General features: G+C 51.8%; 1 protein-coding gene across 5 annotated transcripts; it reads right to left on the bottom strand.

Moving 5' to 3' along the window:
* Positions 1 to 2,021: 2,021 nt before the first annotated feature.
* Positions 2,022 to 16,669, bottom strand: LMBR1L (limb development membrane protein 1 like). 5 transcript variants are annotated; one of them, XM_055295006.2, is made up of 17 exons: positions 16,260 to 16,669; positions 12,164 to 12,248; positions 11,126 to 11,159; positions 9,951 to 10,090; positions 9,652 to 9,755; positions 8,891 to 9,017; positions 8,295 to 8,363; positions 8,090 to 8,154; positions 7,671 to 7,743; positions 7,496 to 7,579; positions 7,323 to 7,399; positions 6,671 to 6,748; positions 6,449 to 6,522; positions 5,751 to 5,841; positions 5,582 to 5,648; positions 2,831 to 2,992; positions 2,022 to 2,623 (listed from the first exon to the last, which is right to left on the bottom strand). In XM_055295006.2, exons 1-17 carry the CDS (start codon positions 16,329 to 16,331, stop codon positions 2,556 to 2,558), a joined length of 1,470 nt encoding a protein of 489 aa, XP_055150981.1. In that variant the 5' UTR covers positions 16,332 to 16,669; the 3' UTR covers positions 2,022 to 2,555. The 5 variants fall into 5 exon arrangements, with proteins under 5 accessions (XP_055150981.1, XP_055150980.1, XP_055150983.1 ...); XM_055295005.2 differs by having other exon boundaries at positions 6,368 to 6,462; positions 16,260 to 16,656; XM_055295008.2 differs by having other exon boundaries at positions 6,449 to 6,462; positions 16,260 to 16,655.
* Positions 16,670 to 16,958: the final 289 nt, after the last annotated feature.

The following is a 16,958-nucleotide window of genomic DNA, read 5'->3' as shown; positions in this document are numbered from 1 at the left end:
TCAAAGCCTACCCTGGCAGGCCATGCCCTCCGCTGTCATCCAGGAAGTATGGGTTCCAATTTCTGCCCAAGACCAGCCAAGCCCTTTGGGCATACAACCAGAGCCTCCCTTCTCTGTGGTCCTCCCCAGATCTCCCCGACTTCCATCTCTCCTCACACTCAGCATTAAGCAGGACTGGGAGGTGAGGATACCAGGGGCCCATTTCTCTACCAACTTTACAGTCTCCTTTGGAACTTCCCCAGAACGAGGAACAGAGCTTGGTACTTATTGTCTGGTTTAGGACTTCCAACTTTTTTCCCCTTCTCTTCTTTGCCAGGCATCTAATAGCTGCTGCTTTTCAAATGAATAACTTGTCAGTTGGAAGCTGCTGAAGGGCAGTGGACACTCAAAAGTCTTTGTAAGAGGTGAGGATCACTTCCCTTAACCGTCCATCTAGGCACCTCTCCAGCTTTCTCCCTCTCTGGACTCCTGGGGCTCCATTTTCAGCCACCCAGATCTCATCTCAGAGGCACCACATCCATTTTCTTTTGTTTAGAAGTCATTTCTTCTAAGAAGCCTTCCTTGATGTCCCAACACTGCCCACCTGTGTTCCCTCAAGAACCATTACTTAACTGCAGTAGTAGAACAGTATTAGAATTATCTGGCACCTTACTAGACAAAGCAATCTTAAGCACACACATATCTATCATGTATCTCCAAGGTTAAGTGCCTACTCTACAGAAGGGTGCTTTGCAAGTATTTGTGGAATCTACACTTTGTGTTTCATACTCACCCCCCCCTCACCCCACTCTATGGCTAGTACTCATAGCAACTTTGTGTGTGTTAGAAAAAACCAGGCCAGGCACAGTGGCTCACTCCTGAGGCAAGGACTGCTTGAGGCCATGAGTTGAAGACCAACCTGGTCAACATAGTGAGACCCCGTTTCAAAAAAAAACATCAATTAGTGGGAGATGGTGGTACATGCCTGTAGTCTTAGGTACTCAGGAGGCTGAGGAAAGAGGATCACTTGGGTGCAAGAGTTCAAGGCTGTAGTGAGCTAAGATCATGCCACTGCACTCTAACCTGGGTGACAGAGACCCACCCCCCTCCAAAAAAAGATGGCTGCGTGTCGTGGCTCACCCCAGTAATTCCATCATTTTGGGAGTCCAAGGCAGGTGGATCACTTGAGCTCAGGAGTTCATGACCAGCCCAGGCAACATGGCAAAACCCCGTCTCTACTAAAAATACAAAAATTAGCCAGGCATGGTAGCATGCGTCTGTTGTCCCAGCTATTCTGGAGCCTGAGCTGGAAGAATGGCTTGAGCCCAGAATGCGGAGGTTGCAGTGAGCTGAGATTGCACCACTGCACTCCAGCCAGGGTGATAGAGCCAGACCTTGTCTCACACACAAAAAAAAAAAAAGAAGAAAAAAGAAAAAAAAAAGCACCCCTTCCTCAAGATGACTGACATTTATGAGAAAACTATCATAGTAACTATCCACACAATGACTATGAGGTGAATAGTGTCCCTGGAAGTTGTGCAATACACAATCTGTATAAGCCTAGGTTTCGCGCTCTTACTCCCAACATAGCACATGGGCTCTTCAAGAAACTGATGGCCTCTAGTAAAAAGCTAGATTCTTCTCTCAGGTAGGAAATGAAAATCCTTGTCAGCCAGCCACTTATTTTACTCTATATCCAATAGTTAAGCCAGGGAGGATAGGGCTGAAGGTGTGAGTGTACTGGGGGAGGTTATCCTACTCCTATGCCCATGTCCTACCCCCAATACTCAAGGTACAGAAACAAGGCCATGGATATAAGGAGGATTCGGGGGACAAGCCAGCTTTAAGCAAGGCTGAGGATGGAAGAGTTTGCCACTGCCCAACTGCATGGCCTAACACCAGATCCAAGTCCCCAAAGGATGCTAATAATATAGATGAAGGGGAAGGAAAAGGATGGTGGGCAGGACACCTCTGCTTCTCTTACTGGGCAGACGCTGGGCTGGTGGGAGCAAGGCTGTTCAAATACACACAGAGACAGGCACTTTAAAAAAACAAAGCAAACCCTGGGATCAACTTTATTGCTGATGAGTGAAGCCTCCTCCTCCCTATCCCCTTGGTCTTTCAGGTGGTCCAAAGCCCCTCCAGGATAGCACAGTGCTTAGGCTCTGCTGGGCCAGAGGCAAGGGAGACAATCTATCTCCCCAGCCTGCCCTGGCCCAGTCCTTTCTCTGCCCCCACCCTACCCTATTGCACATCAAATCATGTAAACATGGCTATGGGCATGGCCCAGAACAGCAGTGAGGCAGATTGATGTGTAAACAGATTTGGGACCAGGGGCTAGACCCAGTCACCCAGCCCTACCCCATGCTGAGGCCACAGTTAAGTATGGAAAGGCAGGGGGTCCTGGTCCCAACCTCTGGCTCAGATTATGCAACAGTGCAGATGGCTCTGCTCCCCTCTGCCACCCACCCTCTCAGATTCCAGGTCCTGAGATCCAACTAGCCTTGGGCTTCCCTCCAGGCCTAGGCAGCAGATGGTAAGTGTCCAGTTTTTTCCTTCCCATCCCCAGCTGGAGGTCACTGGTGCTGGGTCTTCCTAGATGCCCGGGGGAAACCGGAGACGGGCAGCGGCAGTCTGTCCAGCCCTGGAGAAGAGGAGGAGATGGGCAGTCAAAAGCAAGTCAAAGGTCCAGTCCGTTAGGGACCAGGCAGCCAAGCCACAGAATGTGTGGATGAGGTACGTTACCCACAAAGCAGGAAGCACACCCTCTCCCCTGCTGGGGTGACCCATGATCCAGAGGGTCCTAGATGACTACCACCCGCCACTAGCCTGCACCCTCACTCCCTCTCACCGAAGGCCCGGATCAGCTCTGCCCGCACAGCTGCAGTGAAGGTCTTCACCAGACAGAGTGTGGTGAGGCCTGCAAAGGCTGCGTTGTAGAGGAACACAATGTAGAAATTGCCCAGCCAGTTGAAGCGTCCAAAGTCACCCAGCAGGTCAAAGCGAGTGAGCCCTGAAGTACAAAGGCCAGGTTGAGAGGTGGGCTCCCCTGGCCCTTTTCTGCTACCAGCCCAACTTTCTGCTGCCTCCTGGTGGCCACATTTCAACACTGCAACTGATAGGCTGGTCTCTCCCAATTCTACCACCCAAGCTGTCTCAAGAGCAGTTCGGGACTGTTCAAAGTGTCAGCAGCTAGGCTTGCTTCAACTTCGCTTCCAGAGTCTGGTATCTTCTCCTCCAGTGAGGCCTCCTCTGGCTCCTGGTGTCCCCAGGAACTCCCAGGGCCTACTACTTGTTCCTGGGCCTGGAATAAGCAGTTCACCAAGTTTTTTTTAGTAGACAGAACAGTGTGGTTGCTGAGTGCTCAGACTGATCAGGCTGCTTTGGTTCATATCCCAACTCCACCCCTAACTAGCTGTGTGATCTGGGGCAATTTCCTTAAATTTTCTGTGCCTCAGTTTCCTAAGAATTAAATGAGACAACACACATAAAGCACTGTCTGTGCCAGGCACTATTCTAACATTTACTGGTCCCCTCACAAGATTATCATAAATCAAAAAACTCTGCTCCCCACCTTTAAATATTCTTACCTGCATCCAACCTAAAGGAACTGGAAGACCCACAAGCCTACTTTCTTACAAATTCTCCTGGCATAAATACAAATGGTAGAGTGGAAATAATATAACGTTAAGAATGAAATAGAGCTGTTTTTTGTTTCGTTTAATTTGGTTTTGTCTTAAGACAGGGTCTTGCTCTGTTGCCCAGGGTGGAGTGCAGTGGCACAATCTTAGCTCACTGCAGCCTCAAACTCCCAGGCCCAAGCAATCCTCCTGCCTCAGTCTCACATATAGCTAGGGGTGTGCTAATTAAAAAAACTTTTTTTTTTTTTTTTTTTGTAGAGATGGGGTCTCACTATATTGCTCAAGCTGGCCTAGGACTCCTGGCCTCAAGTGATCCTCCCACCTTGGCCTCCCAAAGTGCTAGGATTACAGGCGTGAACCGCCGTGGCTGGCTCACAGCTGATTTCTTTTTTTTTTTTCTGAGACAGAGTCTTGCTCTGTCACCCAGGCTGGAGTGCCATGGTACCATCTTGGCTCGCTGCAACCTCCACCTCCCAAGCTCAAGCAATTCTCATGCCTCAGCCACCTCCCAAGCTCAGCAATTCTCATGCCTCAGCTGAGATTACAGGCACGTGCCACCATACCTGGCTAATTTTTGTATTTTTCATAAAGATGGGGTTTCGCCATGTTGGCTAGGCCAGTCTTGAACTCCTGGCCTCAAGCTGATCTGTCCACCTTGGCCTCCCAAAGTGTGAGATTACAGACGTGAGCCACCAGGCCTGGCCCCAGAACTAATTTACATATGAAATCACATATAAAATACAGAGGATGATGTGGTATTTAGGGTGAGGTAGGAGGGCGGCTGTTACCACTGCAGCTCACATACTACCTTGGGGTGAACTAGTTACACTCTTGAACTTTTTTTTTTTTTTTTTTGAGATGAAGATTCGCTCTTGTTGCCCAGGCTGGAGTGCAATGGCGTGAGCTCAGCTCACCGCAACCTTTGCCTCCCGGGTTCAAGTGATTCTTCTGCCTCAGCTTCCCGAGTAGTTGGGACTACAGGCATGCACCACCACGCCTGGTTAATTTTGTATTTTTAGTAGAGACGGGGTTTCTCCATGTTGGTCAGGCTGGTCTCAAAATCCCGACCTCAGGTGATCCGCCCACCTTGGCCTCCCAAAGTGCTGGGATTACAGGCATGAGCCACTGCACCCAGCCACTCTTGAACTTTTTAACCAGTTAATTCTAGATATAGCTCTAAAGGCAGGAAGAAGGAGTGAGTGTATTATATGACACCCCAGTTTATAGAGAAAGCACTAGCCTGGGGTTCAGGAGACAAGGGTCCTAGACTGACTTGACCTTGCCTCAAACTAGCTGTATAATCTGGGTTAATCAGGTAGCTTCTCTGTTTATCATCTTTCAAATAAGAATATTTACTAGATTATTCACCCGGGAGAAAGATTTAGAAAAAAGTGTGTTCCCTGACCAAAAAGTAGAAGTAAATGAGAGGCAGTGGGATGTACCAAATGTAAAAAGTATGTACTGGCCGGTGCGGTGGCTCACGCCTGTAATCCCAGCACTTTGGGAGGCTGAGGCGGGTGGATCACCTGAGGTCAGGAGTTCAAGACCAGCCTGGCCAACATAGTGAAACGCTGTCTCTACTAAAAATACAAAAAGTTAGCTGGGTGTGGTGGCGGGTGCCTGTAATCCCAGCTACTCGGGAGGCTGAGGCAGGAGAACTGCTTGAACCCGGGAAGTGGAGGTTGCAGTGAGCCGAGATCGTGCCATTGCACTCCAGCCTGGGTGACAGAGTGAGACTCCGACTCAAAAAAAAAAAAAAAAAAAAAAAGTATGTACTTTGACCCTGAAGCTCAGTGTAGGCACTTTACAGAGCCTCGCTTTCCTCATCTGTATAATGCGGATAATACCTACTCACGGGTTTGTTGTGGGAATTAGAGAAAGCATGTATATAAAGTGCCTGCTTTGCATCAGTAAGTACTCAAAAAAATCCAATTCCTTTATCTCCTCCTTTCAATACTTACCCAGGGTTCGAGAGAAGACAGGAAGTGCTGAGCTTAGGACCAGGAGACAGACACAGTTCCCAATTATCTGGGTGGAAGCAGGGAAAGGAGAGGTGAGGGTGGAAGAGCTGCAGGCACCCAGTGCCCATCCACACCCCCCGGGAGGCTTCCCTTACCCCCTCCCAGCTACCTGCGTCATGGCGGTGTCGTGCCATCTGGGCCGCAGGCTCCGGAAGAGTGGAGAGCTATAGAAGCCCACAACTGAAGACACCATTAGGTAACTGCCACTGCATTAAGGAAGAACTGGCTGGCTCCTAAGAATTAATAACTCATCTCAAAGGGAACAGAGCTCTCTCCCAGCCCACTTCCTTTTTTTTTTTAAGACAGGGTCTCACTTTGTCACCCCCGCTGGCTGGAGTGCAGTAGTGCGATTTCAGCTCACTGCAGCCTTGACCTTCTGGGCTCAAGCGATCTCCCACGTCAGCCTCCCACGTAGCTGGGAATGCAAGCACGCACCACCACGCCTGGCTAATTTTTTGTACTTTTTGTAGAGACCGGGTTTCACCATGTTGCTCAGACTGGTCTTGAAATCCTAAGCTCAAGCAATCCACCCGCCTCAGCCTCCCAAAGTGCTAGGATTACAGTTGTGAGCCACTGCACCTGGTCTCTTTTTATTTTCTTCTGATCAGATTCTACTGAACCACCAGCCCTCCTTTCAAAATTAAGTCTTTTCCTTCTTTCTGAACCCGAGGTTGATGAAAACTTGCCCCACTTCCCATCAGTGTTGCTCAGAGTCCCAAAGGAGACTAAGTCCAAGAAGTGCTCTGTCTAGAGTCCCAGGAGACAGGTTTGCTGAACAGAGGCAATGATGGGTTTCCAGAAGGATACAAGATGAGTACAACCTGAATGACAGCACCAAAGGAGCCCAGCTTGGAGAAGGAGACCTGGCCTAAGGAGGCACCCTGAGGAGTGGGGCAGTATCACTGTGAGCATTCCCCACCATCAGCACTACCCAGCACCAAGCCTTCCCACTGTCCTCAGCTTCTGCCTCCTCTCCCCAGCTGTTCTTAGGCCCTCCCCAAAGGATATGGTGGGAGGGCAGCCTGGTACCTGCATGCCTCGGGGCATGGCAGCCTCATCGATGAGCAGCTCCAGGATGTGGATGGCCACAATGAGCACAGACAGGCCCTGTGTGAGGCAAGGTCAGACTCCCATCCCACCCCTGACCACAGCTGGACCCAGAGCTAAAGGAATGGGCAGAGACTCTGGTCTAACATTTTCAGTTTCCAAGACTAGCTCTGCTTCCAATGAGCCGTATGGGACCTCATCAAGGCTGCTATTAGCAACAGAGTGCCTTTGAGGATATCGTAAGATACATCTCCTCTAGGTGGAAGGATTGCAAAAAGGATGAATAGGAAAAGGCATCTCTCTTCCTCCAACTGATGAGATCTATTCCCGAGTCCATAGGGGAATCGACTGAATTTCAATGTTTATTATTCTCATGCCAGGGCAAACCTGCACAACTCCTCACTGGCCCTGTGTGACCTTGGGCAAGTCACTCAACTCTGTCTCTTCATCTACAAAATGGGGATTGATGTGCTCAACATTTGTGCTCAGCACAGGCAGGACATAAAAGTAGGCACTCAGTGAGAAGCAACCACTATTACTGATGATAACCAGGTCCCTGCATTGCCTCCCCCCTCCCTGAGAAGGCCTCAAGTACTGAGGGTCCACTCCCCACCTCTAGGGCTGGTATACCCACCGTCAGCACCAGCAAGCACAGCATAGCCAGGGGGTAGCCCAGATTCCGTTGCCAGGCTGAAGCCTTCCGCCGCTTCTCTGTGCAGGGATGGGAGGCTGTCAGCAAGCACCTGGAACCAGGGGCTACTCTCCTTGGGGAAACCCAGGTATCCCAAGCCCTACCAAGCCACATACCCAGCAGGACCCTCTGTGTCTGCAGAGCCAGGACCTGTCTGTGTAGCAGCTCCATGTCTAAAGGCAGCCAGCAGGAAGTAGGATCTGAGGGCAGAGAAGATGGTGTTGCTCTCAAGTCCTACAGTCTCTGCCCAGGCCAAGCCCACCACCCCAGCAGGGAAGAACTGCAACTCACTACAGATCCTGCGGGTCAGGGCTGCCTCCTCAAAGGCTGAGCAGTACAGCTGCTCCTCCAGGTCTTCCAGCAGCTAGGGGCAGGGGAAAGGAAGAGACTAATTGTCAGAGGCTCCCTGACCCAAAGGCCCCAGGAGAACCCTGTTCTTCCCAGGGCTCCATAGTCCCAGGCCTCCCCCAGACCCTCATTCACCACCCTGTGGCCCGCAACTTTGCTCAGTCCCTCCCAATTGCCCTGTATTCTGCCCTACATGTCTGGTGACCAGCTCTGCATGATAGAGGCACAGAATACAGGAACCAACAAAGGCTGTAGCTCTCTGCAAGTTGTGTACTACACAATCATAGGGTTGTTTCATTGTTTGGTTCCAGCTCTGCAGGAAGCTCACCCTGCAGGATCAAAGAGCAAGGAACACCACATACCCGGGGCTTGACCAGCAGCTTCCCAGTGACGGAGAACATGCGGGCGAGACCCAGTGGAGTACACACTGTGGAGACAAGAGCCAGTCACCTGCCAGACCCTGCTCTCCACCCCTTCCCTAACATGCCCCTCCATTCCCTCTCCTGCTAGCCTGGTTACTCTGGTCCAAGGACCCTGCCCATTCCCTCCCAGACCCTGTACACTCACCCAGGAGCAGCAGAACCCCAAGGAAGGAGATGCATGAGTAGAGGTAGGGGAGATAGTACTCCCAGAAGTCTAAGGATAAAAAAAAGAGGCATGTCAGCTCATCTCTCCTTGCTTACTGTCCCCAGGCTGACAGGCCTCAGAGTCTAGACAAAGGCACAGTCCCCACAGGGGTTAGGCAATTAATACAAATGAAGAAAGCTGGCCAGCATTAGCAGAAGAGGAAGTGGCAGGGCCTATAGTAAACTGGAGATCCTAACCCCTAACTAAAGGGTACAACTGCTATTTGGCCCCCATCACCAGGGACTAATGTAGCCAGATCTTCTCCTTGTCAAGCAAAGTTAGACATCTGGATATTAATGTGAAACCTCCCAATTTAAAATGTTAGCAACTGAGTAATATATATTTTAAAAACCATTGCATGGGCCCAATGAAACATTTCTGCAGATTGGATTTGGCCAGATGTCTATCAGTTTGAAACTTCAGCCTAAGGGAGAAGGTGCCAACATTTTCCGCTTTAGAAGGTTACAGTCATTCCAGGCAGGGGGATATGAGCCAACTGAAAAGCCACACAGCCTGGAGGAAGCTGGGCCACTCACCATAGAGTGACTCTCTGCTGGCCTTGTTGTTGTCCACAATGGCTGATGCCACCCACACCATACCTAGCACCAGCAGAGTGAGGAGCATCAACATCACTACTGTCTCATAGACCCGGCCCAGGACACCCTACGGGAGGAGGCAACAGGTGAAGAAGGTTAACATCAGGGCAGTGTGGGGACATCGGAGATGGCGGCCGGCCTGAGGGAACCAGAGAGTTCTGGATTCAGCAGATAAGAGAGAGGGTTTTCCTCTTATTCTGCTAAGTTGCTCTGTCTTCCCACTCCCCAGTCTAAGGTCACCCCACATACCAGGTGTTCTTCATTTGCATCTCCTTTCCCCAGACCTATTCCTTGTCGTTGTGTGCTCTGGGAGGCTGACCTCTGAGGTCTGCATCCCACAAGCTCTTTGCCCTCTGGTTTCGCATCCAGCAGGAGAATGGAAGGTAGAAGAAAGGTGAGTGTATGTTTCCTGTGAGTCCTCCCATGTCTGCCGCAATGGTTTTGGCAGTGATTATGACACTAATACAACAGCTCTTCTCTGGGCAGCTTCACATCCCTGGCTTCAGCTATTAGTGGATTCTAGAAATCATTTCCTCCCTTTGTCCCTACGGGCCTAACGGTGGTAATGACTTCCTACTGTCACTAGAGCCTCAAACTTCCTTTAACTAAACCTCTGCAAATAGCCTCTTTATTAAAACCTCTTCAGTTGAACCATGTGTGTGGAATTCCGTTTCCTGCCTGGATGCATATCCCCTACTTACCTTTCTGGAGCCAGCAAAGCCCTCAGACTCAGTGAAGAAATATGCAAAGGGCATGAGGAAGATGAGGGACAGGTTGGAGAAGAGAAAAACAAGGTTCCAGAGGCCTAGAGCAAAAAAGGAAAAGCAGAAGTGGTCAGTAAGGGGAGCGGCAACCCACAAGAGGCTGATCATTTGCAGGAGAAGCAGAGTGGGAAGGTGCGACATATGACTGATTGGCACACGGCTGCCTAAGTCCACCCGACTCTATCTGCTCTCTGCTCCCTATCCCCACCCCCAAGCAGCCTCCAGGAGCCACACACCATGGATGAGGGAGCCGTTGAGCCACTGGATGTAGTAGTTCCGAGGCAGGGAGAGCAGCACCTCATTGCTGATGATGGAGAAGGGCAGGAGCAGGACAGCACCCAGGGCAACTGCCAGGGTAAAGGTGCACAGCTCGAGCCTGGGCAGAGAAGGGGACAGTGTCCTTGCTTAGCTCAGCACTCACTACCCTGTGCTGAAGAAGCCCCATTTGTCCTGAGGGTACCTGTGGCTTCCAGAACCAGCTGTAGCAATCAGAGCTAAGGAAGGAGCTGTCCAGCTGGGGTTCTATCCACTGCCGCCCCACCCTAGCTCTTTACCTCCAGGGAAGCCCCAGCTCATGGGATGGGCACAGCCTTGGGCATTCATGGGAACCTGGCCACCTGCCATGGCACATACCCAGGCTGTCCCCAGGAATGTGGTCCTCCCATACATGCCTATAAGTTATGCCAGGTATGATGCCAAAACTAGGGGCCTGGCTTCTCTTCTTTGCTCAGGGATATGGATTTCTGAGCTTACCTCTTTTAGCCCAGATAAGCACAGGGTCATCCCATATGGCTATGCCCTGCGCAAAGGCATGAGGGCAAAGGAGGACAAGAGGGAACTGAAACCTAGCTTCATAGCCAAGGTCTATGCCCTGGGCTGCATACACTGAAGACAGGCACTTCTATCTCGCTGGTCCATCAAGGGTGGAGGGCTGCCTTCTGATATATTGACTCAAAGGAGTCATATCTCTATCCTTCTCTGTATGTACTAGTGAACACTGGCAGCCTGGAATATGGGCCTTTCTCCCAGAACCAAGCATGCCCCTCCCTCAGGGGTTCCCACCTTCCCCACACCCTGCTCTTTTTCCATCAATCTGCATCCCCACTCCACTCCCTCCCTATTGGTCGCTGGGAGGTGAAGCCAAGCTGGAGCCATTTCCGGTGACTCAGGCCCCAGCGGATGTTCCTGGCCATGAGGCTCCTACAAGCTCCTGGCCTAACCAGGAAGACAGGAACGGCAGCTTTTCTGAGCGTCCCCAGGGTGAGGTAAAGCTGGAAGCCAGAAATGGGGTGGAAACAGAAACTCTCTCTTCACTGTGTGAGACTTCCCCCTTCTCCCTCCAGCTCCAGGCCTCCCTAGATCCCAGTTCCTAAAGACCACTGATGTTAGGTGCTGAGGCAGGGACACTTACGCAATCTTGTTGACGGTGGCATCTTCATCATCCACTGTAAGAGACAGAGGCACGGGGAAGAGGCAGGAGGACATCAGGTGGCAGCTCTGAGGCCGTTGGTATTACAATGTGCTCCCTGCCCCATCCCTGCCCCCTCAAAGAAGGCAGAGCTGAACAGGAGGCTCCAGGAGACCACACATTATGAACTCCATAGCCTGTTCTCCAGCCAAGGTGGCAGCTTAAAAATCAGTGGTCCCAGGTGAAGAGAATATAGGCCAGACATTCCTATACTTCTTTCCTCCTCCCTAGATCTCTCCCATCACAAGTTCCTCTTTATATGCTCAAAGTATTAATATAATAAACAACTAGTCTGTGAGGTTGGTTTACATCAGTGGCTGGGTCCAGGAAAGTGAAAAGAGAGGAGGGGGAAGGGGAGATTCACAGAGAAAGTCCCCAAGGGAATTACTCTAGGGTAGCTGCCTTGTTGGGTGGGGACTCACCCTGAGCCATCCTGAGAGGAGGAAAGGCTGGAGCTAGGAACTGGGGCAAGTGTGCCCCACCCCCAATTACACAATGTCTAGGGAAGGAAAGTTGCAATCTGAGCATACTCAGGCTCCCCATAAAGAGAAAGGCCACCGTCACCAGGTTCCCCAGTCATCAGGGAGGTCTCTGGTCCTGGCTGTGGGAGCACTAGGAGAGGAGATGACACAGAGCCTGCGCCCGTAGTGACATTCATCCAGCAATTGCCCACTTTAGGTTCACAAAGGGCTTTCACATTAACCATTTCCTTTGGTCCACACAATGGAGTAGGTAGACATTGTTATGCCCATTTTGTAGGATGAAACTGAGGATCAGAAATGTTATATGACTTGCCCAGCAGACACTTCCATCTAGCCGCCCTTGCCCCTGTCTGTGCAGAAAGGGAGGCTGAAGAGGCAAAGGCTCCAGAACAGCCTCACACAGCCACTGCTCCTTTCCCAATGGGCACCATAGGCCCATTCCCCTGAGGTTCGCCCATGGCAACAGGGACTGTAGCAGGAGGGAGGGAAATTAAAGTACCTGTGGTGAACTCAGCAGGCTTCTTGAAGCGGGTCAGGAAGATGTGGCAGAGGATGTACAGTGTTGCAAACAGAAGTGTTGATATCTGTAGCAGAATATGAGCTGGAATGAGACGCTCTAACCTTCAGCACACTCTACAGCCCCAAGGGCCTCTCTGTTAATTCCATGGCCATCACCTCCTCAAGATAAGGCTCCATACTTCCAAGGGTTCCATCTGGAAGTATGTTCTGTTCTGATCCCCCAGGTACTTCCTTCTAGTCAGGGCCCCAGGGGCCTCGAAGAAGGGCCAGACAGGGGCTGTCCCATGCACCTGGGGAAACAGCACCATGCCCAGCCCTACAAGGACTTCACTGGGAGAAAATAGTCAGCCCAACTCTGGTTGGTAAATGGGCAAAGAAAACTCCTAGAAATGCACATGCACACGCATTTCAAACCAGCTACAGAACCAGAGGGAATTTACTCTGAGCACATTATTGGGAATGAAAGCAGGTTTAAGGCCGGGCGCGGTGGCTCACGCTTCTAATCCCAGCACTTTGGGAGGCCGAGGCGGGCGGATCACGAGGTCAGGAGATCGAGACCACGGTGAAACCCTGTCTCTACTAAAAATACAAAGAATTAGCCGGGCGTGGTGGCGGGCGCCTGTAGTCCCAGCTACTCGGAGAGGCTGAGGCAGGAGAATGGCGTGAACCTGGGAGGTGGAGCTTGCAGTGAGCCGAGATTGCGCCACTGCACTCCAGCCTGGGCGACAGAGCGAGACTCCGTCTCAAAAAAAAAAGAAAGAAAGCAGGTTTGAGGGGAGGAAGATGTCTGCATTGTCCTGGCACCCCATCGCTACCCCACCCTCCTACCTCCACCCACACTGCTGCCTTGACCCAAAGTAGGTGTCATGTTTCTAGACCAAGTCACAACTTCTATTCCATGCTTATTCGGGGGCCTGAAAGATCAGGTCTGCTCTGGGCCAAACCAGAGTCTCATTTAATCCTCTAGCCCTAACAGTGGGCTTTAGCTGGGGCCCAATATCTACAGTGCTTCTAGAGCTGGCTGGACTGCCAAGTGACAGTGATGGTGGAACTCGGCCAGGTTAATCTGCATATTCATTCCTACTCTACCCCAAGTAAGCTGCTGCTGCCCAGAGGAGGAACCATTGGCCAGCTTGGCTCTATAATCAAGAACAGAGAGTCTCGGTCAGGCACGTGGCTCACACCTGTAATCCCAGCACTTTGGGAGGCCGAGGCAGATGAATCACTTGAGGTCAGGAGTTCGAGACTAGCCTGGCCAACATGGTGAAACCCCGTCTCTACTAAAAATACAAAAATTGGGCTGGGCGTTGAGGCTCACGCCTGTAATCTCGGCACTTTGGGAGGCCAAGGTGGGAGGATCATGAGGTCAGGAGTTCAAGACCAGCCTGATCAACACGGTGGAACCCCGTCTGTACTAAAAAAACAAAAATTAGCTGGGTGTGGTGGTGCGTACCTGTAATCCCAGCTACTCAAGAGGCTGAGGCAGGAGAATCACTTGAATTCAGGAGGTGGAGGTTGCAGTGAGCCGTGATCGCGCCACTGCACTCTAGCCTGGGTGACAGAGCAAGACTCCGTCTCAAAAAAAATCACAAGGCCAGGCGTGGTGGCTCACGCCTGTAATCCCAGCACTTTGGGAGGCTGAGGCGGGCGGATCACAAGGTCAGGAGATCAAGACCATCCTGGCTAACATGGTGAAACTCCATCTCTACTAAAAATACAAAAAATTAGCCGGGGGTGGTGGCGGGCGCCTGTAGTCCCAGCTACTCAGGAGGCTGAGGCAGGAGAATTGCTTGAACCCAGGAGGCAGAGGTTGCAGTGAGCTGAGATCGCGCCACTGAGCTCTAGCCTGGGTGAAAGAGCAAGATTCTGTCTCAAAAAAAAAAAAAAAAAAATTACAAAAATTGGCTGGGCCCAGTGGCTCATGCCTATAATCCCAGCATTTTGGGAGTCCAAGGCAGGAGGATCACGAGGTCAAAAGATCGAGACCATCCTGGCCAACATGGCGAAACCCTGTCTCTACTAAAAATACAAAAATTAGCCAGGCGTGGTGGCATGCACCTGTAGTCTCAGCTACTTGAGAGGCTGAGGCAGGAGAATTGCTTGAACCCAGGAGGCAGAGGCTGTAGTGAGCTGAGATTGTGCCACTGCACTCCAGCTCTGGCAACAGAGCGAAACTCAGTCTCAAAAAAAAAAAAAAAAGCCTTGTGCCTGTAATCCCAGCTACTTGGGAGGCTGAGCTACAAGAATCACTAGAACCTGGGAGGCGGAGGTTGCAGTGAGCAGAGATCACGCCACTGCACTCCAGCCTGGGCGACAGTGAGACTAGGTCAAAAAAACAAAAACAAAAACACCAGAGAGTCTCAAGAAGAGAATTTATTGCATTTGAGATAGGCCAAGAAGACAAGATCAGTCTCACGAGTCTTCCAGTCTCCAGAAAGGGCTGACCCCACAGGGAATACACATACAGCTATCTATACAAGGAGGGAACAATCCACAGAGACACAGGAGAGCCATCAATCTAGAACAAAGTCATAGCTCTTGACATTAGGGAAGCAGAATAGAAGGAGCCACTCAGATTGTAGCTGCAAGATTTTTATAGCCTGTGTTCTGCCCTGGGCTTGCGTAATAGCCAGGAAGGTGGGAGGGCTCAAAAGGTCAGGTTGGAGTTCCACGCAGTTCCAAGAAGCTAGGTTGCTCTCTAACCTCTAGATGAGAGCCAGGTGGGGGAGGCACCATAAGTCTTCAGGCTACCCTTAGCCAGCACTGATGTTCTCAGCTCATGGGACTAAAGGACTGGGGAGACATCCAGGAGGCTGCTTCTGTCCAAGGTCTCATCCCTCCCCGTTCTCTAGGAATGTGAGCCTCCAGCCTGACACTGTCTCAAGGCCTGGGTGTGCCTCTGCAATATGCCCAACCCACCATGTGGACTGTCCACCAAGAAACACACAAGGAAGGCTTGCCGAAAGCACACTTCTACTGGAGTTGCACACACAGACTAATATACTTTCCTGTCCTCACAGATAAGAGCAGACCTAATTATGTCCTGGCTCAATTTACCCCTCCTCCAATCAGGCTGCCCAGGGCTGGCTAGAGTTCAGCCTGAGAAAAATGAAGGGAATGACCCCAACAATGGGTTCCCACACTTACTAACATTTCTTTCTGTTTTTCCAAACCATTCCCTTTCCATTTACTATCTGGAGATGAGGGTTGCCCTGGGGAGCTCTGGGGAAGGAAACAGGAGAAAGGAGAGAGGTGAGAATTCAAAGCAAGGCTGAGAAAGACATGACTCCCTAAGCTCCACTGGGTACCCCTACCCCAGAATTGAGTAGTCCACTTCTGTGCGCAAGGTTCAGCTGTCGCTCTAAGTGGCAGGGAGGGATTAAGGAACAGCAGCCAGGTACCCTCTGAAGCCCTGGGAGGACCACTCACTGGGGAAACCCCGGAATGGCTGAGAGGCTGGGAACCCAGCCTTGCAGGGTTTCAAACAAACACTAATGAGAAAGAAAAAAGACGGGGGAATACTTGGTTGTTCCTCATCTCTACATAATTCGGATCCACCCCAGTAAGACTCCTTTCTTCCAAAGCAGGAGATGACCCAGCAAGTCCCCAGGTTCCTCCCGTCTGCCATCCCTACACCTCCCCTCTTTTCTGGAATCAAGCTCAGTGTGACGACGTCTCCCCTTCATCCAACGTCAGCTGAGTTCGCCCTCAACCCAGTTTGAGAAGCAAACCCATCCTTCCCCGATTATCAGACTAAGGCGGACTCCGCAGGCTCTCAGACCCCGGACACCCCCAACAGGAAGACGCGCTGGGTGAGGGGTGGGAGGGAGGGGCAGGGGAGGGGCGTGTGGGGGAGGAACGGAAACGACGGCCTTTGTTTATCGCTCAGGGACCCAGCTGATCCCATCTAGGGGGATCGCTAGCCGGGCACCCGCCCTTCTGTGCGGACGGAGGCCTCCGTCGCCCGCCGTTGGCCCAGGCATGGTTTGACGGCACTCTGAGACCAGGTGGGCTCGGACCCCAACCTCCCCGTCTCCCGCAACCCCCGCTTCTCCCCGCCGCGGCCCCGCACTCACAATACACTCGCGGATCCTCTCGTGGAATAGCTGTTCTCGCACGGATAGCACTTCGTAGTCAGGTGCTTCCATACTCTGCTCAGCATGACTGGAGCCGGGGTGCCTCTGGGCCCGGGGAGGACGAGCGGGGAGGAAGCCGCCGCCGCCAAGCACCCGGACCCAGCCTAGGAGCCTTTCCTCGCAGCCTGCGACAGAAACTCGGGGCAGTCTGGGGCTCAGATACAGTCGTCCGGACGCCCCGCCCTTAAAGGGGCAGGCACCACCCGCCTCGTTTTAAAGGGCTCTGTCCTCCCTTTGCTCCCCCGCCTTTAAGGTCGGGTCGCGCTCACGTTTCAACGCAAACACCCGCCACTAGGCTCGCTACGAGGAAGCGCCGCTGACGTTCCATCTTTTTAAGAGATCTAGTGACGACACAAGGGATGGGCGGGTTCCTTCCAGGGGGAGGAACTCATTGGCTCCTGGAGAGCTGCCGCTCATCGCTGGAGGAGCGCTGATAGGCTCGCCTTGTGGAGGAAGGAGGGATCTTTTGGGCCTGCCGCTGCTCATACTAATAGAGCAGCTGTCTCTCTTATCTGGGAAAAGTGACGGTTCCTGGATTTTAGTAGCAGCCAAGATTTTAGTTTGACCTTGGTTAAATGAGCCGTTTGAAGCAGGCCAGCCAGGCAGGATGTGAGGGCACCCTAGGGGTTCTGAAAGGTA

Source organism: Symphalangus syndactylus, chromosome 10 (assembly GCF_028878055.3).
Source record: "Symphalangus syndactylus isolate Jambi chromosome 10, NHGRI_mSymSyn1-v2.1_pri, whole genome shotgun sequence".
Lineage (NCBI taxonomy): Eukaryota > Metazoa > Chordata > Mammalia > Primates > Hylobatidae > Symphalangus > Symphalangus syndactylus.
Note: the sequence above shows the minus strand (reverse complement) of the source record. Positions and strands in the feature narration are given on the sequence as shown.

Coding starts and splice junctions, on each gene's coding strand:
- LMBR1L (XM_055295005.2), bottom strand. CDS start 16,331: ATGGAAGCACCTGACTACGAAGTGCTATCCGTGCGAGAACAGCTATTC. Junction 7,744..8,089: donor AGCTGCTGGTCAAGCCCCGG/GTATGTGGTGTT, acceptor CCCTGCCCCTAG/CTGCTGGAAGACCTGGAGGA. Junction 5,649..5,750: donor ACGACACCGCCATGACGCAG/GTAGCTGGGAGG, acceptor GCTTCCACCCAG/ATAATTGGGAACTGTGTCTG.